Genomic DNA, 12,905 nt, shown 5'->3' with positions numbered 1-12,905 from the left:
TAACCAGACATGGTGGCACACACCTGTAGTCCCAGCTACTCAGGAGGCTGAGGCAGGAGGATTGCTTGAACCCAGGAGGCAGAGGTTGCAGTAAGACAAGATTGCACCACTGCACTCCAGCCTGGGTGACAGAGCGAGACTCCATCTCAAAAAAAAAAAAAAAGTAAAACCATGAATAAGTTTATCTCAAGAGTACAAGATAAGTTAAACTTTGTAAATGTATATATACAATAGGCACAGAAAAAAGAGCTTGATAAAAACCTTTTAGCAAACTAAAAATAAAAGGAATTTTTATTTTCTAAATATGGAAAGTATTTAAAATATACTACAGCAAATGTACATGATAAACCAATGAAAGCTTGTCTTTTGATGTCATAAACATTATAAGGATGCTGCTATCAACATTTTTACTAAATATTGCATCTATGGTCCCAGCCAATAGATTAAAATGAGAGCTCAGTATCACGATTATACTGGCAAAGTAGAATAAATCAATAAGCTAGTACCTAAACAATTGGTTCTACCTGGATAGACTGGATTCCTGCATAGCAACTGACACAACAATTTTTCATATAGATTGAAAATTTAAAACTTTTAGGAGAAAATACAGGATAATATTGTTGTTATAACGGTGAGGTAAAACAATTTCTTAAACATGGCACAATATATTATAAATTAGACTAAATTTTAAGAACTTTTGATTAAGAACTTATAAAAACATGCTTAAATAAAGATGGTGGAAAGGCAAATCATAACTAGGACAAAAATCTATAAAAAACACATATTACTAAAAATTAGTATTTAGACAATATACCTTACAGAATATGAATGCACAAAGAAATGAAATACATTAAAAATAGACAGATGGCACATCTTAAAACACAATTGACCAATTAACTTCTGAAAAATGCTAACTTCATTAGTAACTGTAGAAATGCTAATTAAAACTATAAATGATATACCATTCTGATTCTCCATTTTGTCAAAAAATATTGTGTCCAGAATTTATTCCTTCTGGTTGGTTCTTGGTCTCGCTGACTTCAAGAATGAAGCTGTGGACCTTTGCGATGAGTGTTACAGCTCTTAAAGATGGTGTGTCCGGAGTTTGTTCCTTCCAATGTGTCTGGAGTTTCTTCCTTCTGGTGGGTTCGTGGTTTAGGTGACTTTAAGAATGAAGCAGTGAACCTTCATGGCGAGCGTTACAGCTCTTAAAGGTGGTGCAGAACCAGAGAGTGAGCAGCAACAAGATTAACAGTGAAGAGTGAAAGAACAAAGCTTCCACAGCGTGGAAGGTGACCCAAGGAGGTTGCCGCTGCTGGCTCCAGGTGGCCAGCTTTTATTCCCTTATTTGGCCCCACCCACGTCCTACTGATTGGTCCATTTTACAGAGCACTGATTGGTGCGTTTACAATCCTTTAGCTAGACAGTGCTGATTGGTGTGTTTTTACAGAGTGCTGATTGGTGTGTTTGCAATCCTTTAGCTAGACACAGAGTGCTGATTGGTGCATTTTTACAGAGTGCTGGTTGGTGCATTTACAATCCTTTAGCTATACAGAGAAGTTCTCCAAGCCCCCATTCAACCCAGGAAGTCCAGCTGGCTTCACCCCTCATTATGTCTAGTAATTCCAAGAGTTGGCAAAAATACAGAGTAACTGGAATTCACAAATAACCATGGCTATAGAATTGGTTTAAAAATTGACCTACATTCACACTATGCAGCAGTGAAAATGGACAACTGTAGCTATGCAAAGCAACATGGAAAAATAGAAGGAAACAATTGTAAATAAAAAAGTCACAGACAAAAACTTGTAGAATTTATCCAGAGCAAAAAAACAGATAACACTGAAACGTATATTGCTTATAGACAAAATTGCATAAAGTAAATGATAATATAAAATTCAGATACTGGTTACTTTGGGTTAGGAGGACTTTAGGAAACTTCAGAGGTATCCACTTCTCAGGAATGCATGATTTTATGAAGTTATACTGAAAGTTCATGAGAGTAGAGACCAATACTTTCTTCTTTCTTTTCTTTTCTTTCCTTCCTTCCTTCCTTTTCTTTCTTTCCCCTCCCTCCCTCCCTCCCTCCCTCCCTCCCTTCCTTCCTTCATTCTTTCCTTCCCTTTCTCTCTTTATTTTATTTTATTTTTTTTGATGTCACCCAGGCTGGAGTGCAGCAGCACGATCTCGGCTCACTGCAATCTCCGCCTCCCGAGTTCCAGTGATTCTCCTGCCTCAGCCTCCCGAGCAGCTGGGATTACAGGTGCCCGCCACCATGCCCAGCTAATTTTTGTATTTTTAGTAGAGACAGTGTTTCACCAGGTTGGCTAGTCTGGTCTCAAACTCCTGACCTCAGGTGATCCACCCCACTCAGCCTCCCAAAGTGCTGGGATTACAGGTGTGAGCCACCGTGCCTGGCCTCTATTTTTTTTTTTCTAAGGCTACCAAAAGAATGGCATATCATGTGTGCTCAACATACATTTATCATTTAAAAGAATGAGTACATATTCTTTGTAAACTGTGAAACTATGCAAATCAAGATTTTATTTTTATTTCCTATAGTTTAGTTAACAGAATCAAATGAAAATAATAAAATGTAGAATTCAGAAAGCACTATCGAAAGTTTAAAGTTAAACCAGCACTTCTGAGTAAACATATATTAAAATTTTTAGTTTCCAAATTCGTGACCATCATAATTACATTTAAATTGCCACATTAGGATGGAACATGAAATCTGACTTTAGGAGACAACAATTTAAGAGGAAAAGGCAGAAATAACGAGAAAAAGAAAAGAATAAAAATTTGCTTGGGTCAGATCTGCAAGTTCTCCATACTTTTCTTTTCTTCTTCTTTTTTTTTTTTAGAAAATAATTTTTTCCTCTGCTGGTGCAGAGAGAGGGGCTGGGGACTCTAGGCCTCTCTGTCCTCTCCGAGGTGGCAGTGGCTAATCTCCGCTCAGGTGTGAGGGGCACCGCTATGCGCTGGGCCTGAGGCTGCCCAGCCCAGCCCCTCCTCACAACCCTGGACTCTTCCATGGTGTCTCCGGGCTCCTGCACCATCCTGTGTGTCTCTCTGATGAAAGCGGAGGTGACAGCATAAAGATGATGGGGGAACTGCCCCGCATGCCCAGGAAAGCTCGTCCAGCTACGCAAAATGGTCTGATTGACGTCGGGTTTCTGCGCACCAAGCTGGACCCTAACCAAGGGTTACAGCCAAGGCGTCCTCGGGCGTGGGCGTTTCCGCTGCTGTAGGAGCAGCCCCGCTGGCAGGAGGCGGCGGTAGCAGTGGTCACTGAAACAAGGTCCTGCTGATAAATCTAAGACACCAGGATTGGTGCTGCAGCCGCTGCCGCCGATTCCGGATCTCATTGCCGCGTGTCCCGGACAACCGCCTGACGTGCATTCCCGATTCCTTTTGGTTCCAAGTCCAATATGGCAACTCTCAAGGATCAGCTGATTCATAATCTTCTAAAGGAAGAACAGACTCCCCAGAATAAGATTACAGTTGTTGGGGCTGGTGCTGTTGGCATGGCCTGTGCCATCAGTATCTTAATGAAGGACTTGGCAGATGAACTTGCTCTTGTTGATGTCATGGAAGACAAATTGAAGGGAGAGATGATGGATCTCCAACATGGCAGCCTTTTCCTTAGAACACCAAAGATTGTCTCTGGGAAAGACTATCGTGTAGCTGCAAACTCCAAGCTGGTCATTATCACGGCTGGGGCACGTCAACAAGAGGGAGAAAGCCGTCTTAATTTGGTCCAGCGTAACGTGAACATCTTCAAATTCATCGTTCCTAATGTTGTAAAATACAGCCCAAACTGCAAGTTGCTTATTGTTTCAAATCCAGTGGATATCTTGACCTACGTGGCTTGGAAGATAAGTGGTTTTCCCAAAAACCATGTTATTGGAAGTGGTTGCAATCTGGATTCAGCCAGATTCCGTTACCTGATGGGGGAAAGACTGGGAGTTCACCCATTAAGCTGTCATGGGTGGGTTCTTGGGGAACATGGAGATTCTAGTGTGCCTGTATGGAGTGGAATGAATGTTGCTGGTGTCTCCCTGAAAGCTCTGCACCCAGATTTAGGGACTGATAAAGATAAGGAACGGTGGAAAGAGGTTCATAAGCAGGTGGTTGAGAGTGCTTATGAGGTGATCAAACTCAAAGGCTACACATCCTGGGCCATTGGATTCTCTGTAGCAGATTTGGCAGAGAGTATAATGAAGAATCTTAGGCGAGTGCACCCAGTTTCCACCATGATTAAGGGTCTCTATGGAATAAAGGATGATGTCTTCCTTAGTGTTCCCTGCATTTTGGGACAGAATGGAATCTCAGACCTTGTGAAGGTGACTCTGACTCCTGAGGAAGAGGCCCGTTTGAAGAAGAGTGCAGATACACTTTGGGGGATCCAAAAAGAGCTGCAATTTTAAAGTCTTCTGATGTCATAGCATTTCACTGTCTAGGCTACAACAGGATTCTAGTTGAAGGTTGTGCTTGTTGTCCTTTTTATCTGATCTGTGATTAAAGCAGTAATATTTTAAGATGGACTGGGAAAAGCATTAACTCCTGAAGTTAGAAATAGGAATGGTTTGTGAAATCCACAGCTATATCCTGATGCTAGATGGTATTAATCTTGCGTAGTCCTAAACTGGTTAGTGTGAAATAGTTCTGACGCACCACTGCCAATTCTGTACATGCTGCATTTGTCCCTTCAGCCAGGTGGATGTTTACTGTGTGTTATATAATTTCCTGGCTCCTTCACTGAACATGCCTAGTCCAACATTTTTTCCCAGTCAGTCACATCCTGGGATCCAGTGTATAAATCCAATATCGTATGTCTTGTGCATAATTGTTCCAAAGGATCTTATTTTGTGAACTATATATATCAGTAGTGTACATTACCATATAACATAAAAAGATCTACATATAAACAATACAACCAACTATCCAAGTGTTATACCAACTAAAACCCCCAATAAACCTTGAACAGTGAAAAAAAAAAAAAAAAAAAAGACACCAGGATTAGAAGAACCCGGAGAAACTGCCGGAGAGCTTGAGCCAAATCGACGGACTGTTGGAGCGTCTGAGAGTGAAGCTCTGCGAACTCCTGGAAGTGGAACAGCAAAGCAGCCACCAGAGATGGACAAGAAAAATGAACAAAGAAAATTAGCAGAAATCAAAGGCAAACGCTAAAGCTGCGCAAAACTGTTAATTTGCAACATAGAAATGGAATTGATGGAGTCTAGGAAATGAATGAGAGAAGAGGAAAAACAGTAGTGACCATGGTAAGGTCCTGACGATTCTGGTCCACTGGATCCCACCATCCCTAGCACAGGAAATCTCATCACAGCATTTCCTGTTTGTTCCGAAATGAAGAATCATGATTTTCATCCCAAGGGCAAATACAAAGTAATTTATTATTATTTTTTATCTAAACTGTAGGGGTTTAGTTTACTTGTTCTAAGTTCTCATAATTTTGAAAATGCAGTTGACAACTTGTATGGCTGTATTAGGTTTTACTTAGTAGTAATATGTATATAAGATCAAAGATCTGTTCAAAATAGATATTTTTCATCGATAATTTGGTGCTTTCAAATATCCAGAAGTCTTGTTTTAATCAGATGAAGTCTGAGGATAGTTTACTAATTTCATTTTTTGTATGATGTGTTCACAATTTTCTAATTTAACCTAATATTGATTGATGAGAGGTAAACAAATCAATATCTTTTTTCAAATCTCATAGGTCTATTATGTTGTTGAAGATGTTTTTAGTTAAAATTCTGTATTTCAATATTCGAATTTAGGTCTAGTCAAATTTGCTCAACCTGTTTATCAGTGTCAGTTGCCAGATTTTAATTCATTTATAGTGTGCCTGTACTTTTCTTTCTATAATCTCTGAATTAATTTTATTACTTATTTAAATGTTATATAATACAGCTCACATATTTAAAACAAAACCACCAGGTAAAATGAGTTCCAGCTTATTATAAAGAAGCTGTTATCAAATTAGTGTTACCTATATAGATGGATGCAGCTCAACAAAATTTTACACAAAAAAATTTGGATTGAACTACATGTGTTGCCATGAATTAGCCTCTAATTCATTATGAATAAAGACAAATTTCAACACATTTGTTCATTTGCTTTCATTATGTCTAAGGGTAGTATGTCAAGAATTCTCATGCTACTGTCTGAAAAACACATTCTACTGTTACCTAAGAAATAAACTGGATGGCATTTTTATAACCTTGCACCACATAAGGAAAAACTGCAATGTAGTGTGATAAATGCAGATTCCCTCACTTGGAAAATAATCCAGAATGTCATTTTCAATATTTAAGTATTTAACCTTTTGGTTGAAAAATGCAGTAAAATAGAGCTCTTGGTAAGTTTTGTGTGCTTAGTATCACCATAAAATAGGAAAAATATCTTTAAAAATGTAAACAAACAAAAACCTACACCAAAAACTAACATTCACCTACGCATACATTTTGATCGAAGCTCCAGGAATGTATAATGATTTTTCCTGGGTACACAGCTGGTGACCCAAATCGAGTTCAAATGTTTGATTTTAAAATTTTGATTTTCCCACTTTTGACAATATTGACATAACAACTAAATCTTAGTCTCAGAGTTGACACTTGAAAATAAACCAAGACAAGTACTATTGAGGTAGACTGGGTAGCAAGAAAGTCACCATGTCCTCGGGATGCAGCAGCCATGATGATTACATGGTGACAGCATATTGTTGACACAATAAATCCCAACATTTGCACTGTATTTCAGCTCATTCAAGCAAAGCTCTCTTCACTGGGGAAATATTCCTGTAAAGAGCATGCACATTATCATCCTAACCCGGTGAAACCCCGTCTCCACTAAAAATACAAAAAATTAACTAAGTGTGGCGGCATGTGCCTGTGGTCCCAGCTACTCAGGAGGCTGAGGCAGGAGAATCCCTTGAACCTGGGAGGCAGAGGTTGCAGTGAGCCAAGATCCACCACTGCACTCCAGCCTAGGTGAGAGAGCGAGACTCTGTCTAAAAAAAAAAAAAGCATGCACATTTTTATTTTACTTGTCCTCTGACCTTTTACTCATTATAATAGTAAAAAACACACATGTGAGTGGAGATTTAAGATGCTAATGAGATATGTGACATATAAACAAGCATGTACAGCCACTGTGTATGTGCACCAATAGGACCACCCAGATATGCTTACTAATAACACCACTTTCCACTTCTTTGTAAATAATTACGTAAGACTCCCATAAATGGAGTCTCTCTAGTTCCAGTCTTTGCTGGCTCATTCTTGTAAGCAGCCCACCCTGAATCCCTTCTCTCGGGGGAATTTTGCACCTAACTTTTAAAATAGTATTTCTACTTTGCAAATAAATCCCTCCATGCTTCATTTTCACGGTTTTGTGTCTCTTGTTTAACTTTTTGAAACTAAGAACTGAGGTCTCACAGTAGCCATCAACACTATCGTGCTTTGTTTTGCATTCTTCATTATGTTTTGTGATATGTCAATATCTACATTTTAAACACAGCCAAAACTGCTAAATTAAAAATTTAAATGATCACAAAATGATATTTCATAAAAGCATGTATATTTTTCAAGTTTCAGCTTTATTACACTTTATGTATTCAAATTTTGAAAAAATTCTGACACACAAGCATCTCCACCAAATTTAATATTTCATATAATAATTTGAATTCACTTCCAAAATGATTAATATTCATTTGTTGTTATATTTACTTTTGACCAAATTTGGCTTTCCAAACTAAATAAAAACTAAAGCATGTTTTCAAAGTTTCAAGGAAAAAAGCTTGCCAGCATCAAATGCTCTGTAGTAAAATTAACAAATAAAACCTCATCTTTTTATCAATATTTTGTGTCTGAACACTTCAGCATCAGTGGACTCTGGATGACTCTTGGAAAGTTTTGTGTATCCAGGAGTTTATTTCCTCCAAATTTTCTAGTTTGCATGCGTAGAGATGTTCATAGCGGTCTCTGGTGACTTTTTGTATGTATGTAGAGTTAATTGTGATTTCACATCTCTAACACTTAAACAGAGGCAAAATACAAAAAAACAACAGAGGCAAAATACAAAAAAACAAAACAAAACAAAAGGATGCACAATGGAAGTTTGACACAACTTGACATTCCCTTATGATAAGTCTCTGAAAAAATTAGGTATAGATCAAGTACACCTCAGTCAATAAATGCAACATATAACCAAAAAACGGACAGCTAATAACATACTAAGGGATATGTCGCAAGCTTTTACTTTAACAGCTAGTACAGGATACCCACTCTAGTCAGTCTTACCAAAAATAGGATACCCACTCTAGTCAGTCTTACCAAAAATAGTACTAATCCAAGACAAAGGAATTACAGAATACAATCAAAGGCATCCAGATTGGACAAAAGAAGTTAATTATTCCTGTATGATTATCTTTTATCTCTATACACAATCCGAAGTATAGAAAAGGCTAAGACTGGCCTGGCTTGGTGGCTCACGCATGTAATCCCAATACTTTGGGAGGCCGAGGTGGGCAGATCACCTCAGGTCAGGAGATTGAGACCAGCCTGGCCAACATGGTGAAACCCCATCTCTATAAAAAATAGAAAAAAAAATTAGCAGGGCCTGGTGGCACAATACCTGTAATCCCAGCTACTCAGGAGGCCGAGGCAGGAGAACTGCTTGAACCCAGGAGGTAGAGGTTGCAGTGAGCCAAGATTGTGCCACTGCACTCCAGCCTGGGTGACAAGAGGAAGACTCCGTCTCAAAACAAAAACAAAAACAAACAAACAAACAAAAAGCCTAAGACTTTACTAAAACCTATTAAAAATAAACAAATGTATAAACTTTCAAAATACAAAAGCAACATCAAAGTCAGTTCTATACATTAACAATTATCTCAAAACGAAAACTAAAAAACAATTCCATGTACAATAACTATAGTAATAAATTCAATAGAGCAGAGAGAATACATTTGCTTCCAGCATTTTTGAGGCTTTTAGTTTTATACTAGTCACCTTGTTAAAATAATTTTTTCCAATATTGCTCTTTTCTTCTGAAAATAAGTACAAACTTATACTCACACAAACTCACTTACTCCATAATTTCCTTACACCTAAGGTTTATCTTTAGACTAATGTATAGTATATTTAACCCTCTGATATCAATACTAGAAGTCTGTATGTGTTTGCAGGCAGACAGGACACATGTTCAAATATATATATACATGTACAAAATTTAAAAATATCTATTCAGGACCCAGAAATATATGTATTTCATTTATACTTGCATATCTTTTCTATTATGACCATAAAAAAAACCTGGTAGTCAATCACAATTTAATTGTATATATTTTTTTGGGACAGAGTCTCGCGCTGTCGCCTGGGCTGGAGCACAGTGGCATGATCTTGGCTCACTGCAACCTCTGCCTCCCAGGTTCAAGTGATTCTCCTGCCTCAGCCTCCTAAGTAGCTGGGATTACAGGTGCCTGCTACCATGCCTGGCTAATTGTTTGTATTTTTAGTAGAGACAGGGTTCCACTACATTGGCCAGGCTGGTCTCGAACTCCTGACCTGGTGATCCGCCCACCTCGGCTTCCCAAAGTTCTGTGGTTACAGGTGTGAGCCACTGTGCCTGGCCATGATTGTACATTTTAAAATAAGTAAAAGTGTAAAATTTGTCTGTAATACAAAGGATAAATGCTAGAGGTGATGGATACATTTATCATGTGATTATGTATTGTATTTATGTATCAAAATATGCCATATATGGCATAAGTATATATACTCATATACCCACAAAAATTAAGAACAATAAATTTAATTTGATTAAAATAAGGATAAATATTTATCCAACAGGAATAATATTCTTTAACTTATCTACACTTTAAAGCCACTGGCAAGAGATTAACATGTTAAAAATGTTGAAACCATTAACTTCACACATAATGTAAAATTTTTAAAATGTACTCCATTTTAATATATAAAAGTATGATTAGAACAATAATATACTACTAGTTTTCTTATAATGCAAAAGAATATTATTCTTAACACCTACCTCATACATCACTCAAGAGTGTAAGTTAACCACAGAGAACCTCTCCACTTTTTCATCAGAATCTTACATTCTAATGTCCTTACTTGCCCACAGAAAAGATCATAAATAATGCCCACTAATGGAAAAGAATCTCTCCTACCTTTGATGCAGCAACAACTGATCACATGCTTTCACAAGTAAGAATGAACAGCAGAAAATAGAGTGTTGAATTACATCATTTGCTTTCAAAGTCTAATTTTTTCAAGAAATAAAGTATACTTTGAAAGTAGTTATTACTCTGCAAAAAACTTTTACTCCTCTTAAAGTTATATACAAATACTTTTTCTACCAACTTTAGTTTTAGATTATTTTCTATACTCAGAACTCTTAGTATATCCAAAGTGTCAGTTCCTCGTATATTTCTATTATAGATTATCTGATATTTACATAGCCCTAATTTGGATTAAATATTTTTTTATTTTTACTGCATCTTCAAAAATATACTTCAGCATAAACTGGTGTTTTCCAAGATGTCGTGTTTGAAAAGTGTTTTTCCAAATTTATTACATTTGCAAGCACTTTTCCAATATAAATGCCTTGATGTTGAACAAAGCTTGAGCAACTGCTTCAGAGCTTTCCTCTAGTACAAAATGTGTACAATAAAATCTGATTCAAGTAAAGGTACTACAACCCTCTTTGTTTGTAATGTCCATCTTCAATATACTCTTCTTCACTTTAAAGGCTTATATTTTTCTGAAAGATCTTTTGACACTAATTGCCCTTATCTTGCTTTTATTAAGTATGAACTCTCTGGTGTTAAGATATAAGCAGACATTAATGTCTTTTTTGCAGCCTATATTTGTATAATTTTTCTCAAATATAAATGCTTTCTGTGCAATAAGGTGGTTAAAAGTTTTGCCACATTGTTCTCACTTGTAGGAATTTTTCCCAGTATGAATTATTTTACATCTAATCAAGTAAGGCAGGGAGTGATGGCTCGTGCCTGTAATCTCAACACTTTGGGAGGCCCGAGGTGGGCGGATCACCTGAGGTAAGGAGTTCAAGACCAGCCTGGGAAAGATGGTGAAACCCTGTCTCTACTAAAAGTACAAAAATTAGCAGGGCATGGTGGCAGATGCCTGTAATCCCAGCTACTTGGGAGGCTGAGGTAGGAGAATTGCTTGAACCCGGGAGGCAGAGGTTGCAGTGAGCCAACATCACGCCACTGCACACCAGCCTGGGGGACAAGAGTGAGACTTCGTCTCAAAAAAAAGAAGAAAAAAATCAAGTATGACAACCATTTAAAGACATTGTCACATTCTTCACATTTCTAGGATTTCTCACCAATATGATTTTCTTTATGGTTAGAAAAGTTTGAGGTGTTGTCAAAAGCATTATTGCATCTTTCTGGTTTGGGGAGTTTCTCTCCAGTATGAATTATCTTATGTATGTTAAGATCTGAGGACTACTGGCTGGGCATGGTGGCTCATGCCTGTAATCCCAGCACTTTGGGAGGCTGCAGCAAGCAGATCATAAGGTTAGCAGTTCAAGACCAGCCTGATCAACATGGAGAAACCCTATCTCCACTAAACATAAAAAATTAGACAGGTATGGTGGTACATGCCTGTAATCCCAGCTACCCGGGAGGCTGAGGCAGGAGAATCACTTACATCTGGGAGACAGAGGTTGCAGTGAGCTGAGATCACACCATTGTATTGCAGCCTCGGCAATGAGAGTTAAACTCCATCTCAAATAATAATAATAATAATAACAGGACTAGTTAAAGCTTTTGCCATATTTTTCACACTCATAAGGTTAATCTCCAGTGTAATTTTCTTATGTTTAGTAAGAATTGAGGACTGGCTAAAGGCTTTGTCACATTCTTCACATTTGTAGGGTTTCTCTTCTGTATGAATTATTTTGTTCAAAAAGGTTTGAGGACCGGTTAAAAGCTTTGCCACATTCTTCACAGTTGTAAAGTTTCTCTCCAGTATGAATTATGTTATGTTTAGTGGGACCTGAGGACTGGATAAAGGCTTTACCACATCCTTCACATTTCTAAGATTTTTCTCCAGTATGAGTTATCTTATGTTTAGTAAGGTCTGAGAATTGGTTAAAAGCTTTGCCACATTTGCAGAATTTCTCTCCAGCATTAATTATTTTGTGTGTAGTAAGGGTTGAGGATTAGTTAAAAGGTATGCTACATTTTTCACATTTGTAGGGCTTCTCTACAGTATAAATTATCTTATGTGCAGAAAGTTGAGGAGACCATTAAAGACTTTGCCACATTCCTCATATTTTTAGGTTTTCTCTCCAGTATGAATTATCTTGTTTAGTAATGGATGAGGATTTCTTAAAAGCTTTGCCACATTATTCACATTTGTATAATTTCTCTCCTGTAGGATTTTATGTTTAATAAGGTACAAGAATCTATAAAAAGTTTTGAGACATTCTTCATATGTGCAGGGTTTCTCTCCAGCATGAATTACCTTGTGTCATCAGGGTTGAGAAGTGGTTAAAAGCTTTGTCACATTCTTCACATTTGTAGGATTTCTCTCTGGTATGAATTCTCTTTAGTAAGTGTTGAGGACCAATTAAAGCCTTTGCCACATTCTTCACATTTGTAGAATTTCTCTCCAGAATGAATTATCTTATGTTTAGTAAAGTATGAGAATCAATAAAAACCTTTTCCACATTCTTCACATTTGTAGGCTTTCTCTCCAGTATGAATTATCTTATGTGTAGTAAGGCGTGAGTACCAGTTAAAAGCTTTCTCACATTCTTCACATTTGTAGGGTTTCCTTCCAGTATGATTTCTCTTATGTGTAGTAAGGTGTGAGGACTGGTTA

At 37.5% G+C, this 12,905-nt stretch overlaps 2 protein-coding genes across 2 annotated transcripts in view; both read left to right on the top strand.

The window, feature by feature from the left end:
* LOC101014153 (zinc finger protein 708) overlaps window positions 1-12,905 on the top strand; it is a 702,618-nt gene that overhangs the window by 607,374 nt on the left and 82,339 nt on the right. The gene's annotated exons all lie outside the window — the stretch shown is intronic.
* On the top strand, window positions 3,338-5,012 carry LOC101013068 (L-lactate dehydrogenase A chain-like). Its single transcript, XM_009194019.3, is given in 2 exon segments — window positions 3,338-4,401; window positions 4,404-5,012. Coding segments are annotated over 2 exon segments (1,092 nt in total). The 5' UTR covers window positions 3,338-3,431; the 3' UTR covers window positions 4,526-5,012.

Source organism: Papio anubis, chromosome 20 (assembly GCF_008728515.1).
Source record: "Papio anubis isolate 15944 chromosome 20, Panubis1.0, whole genome shotgun sequence".
In the NCBI taxonomy this organism is placed as follows: domain Eukaryota; kingdom Metazoa; phylum Chordata; class Mammalia; order Primates; family Cercopithecidae; genus Papio; species Papio anubis.
Note: the sequence above shows the minus strand (reverse complement) of the source record. Positions and strands in the feature narration are given on the sequence as shown.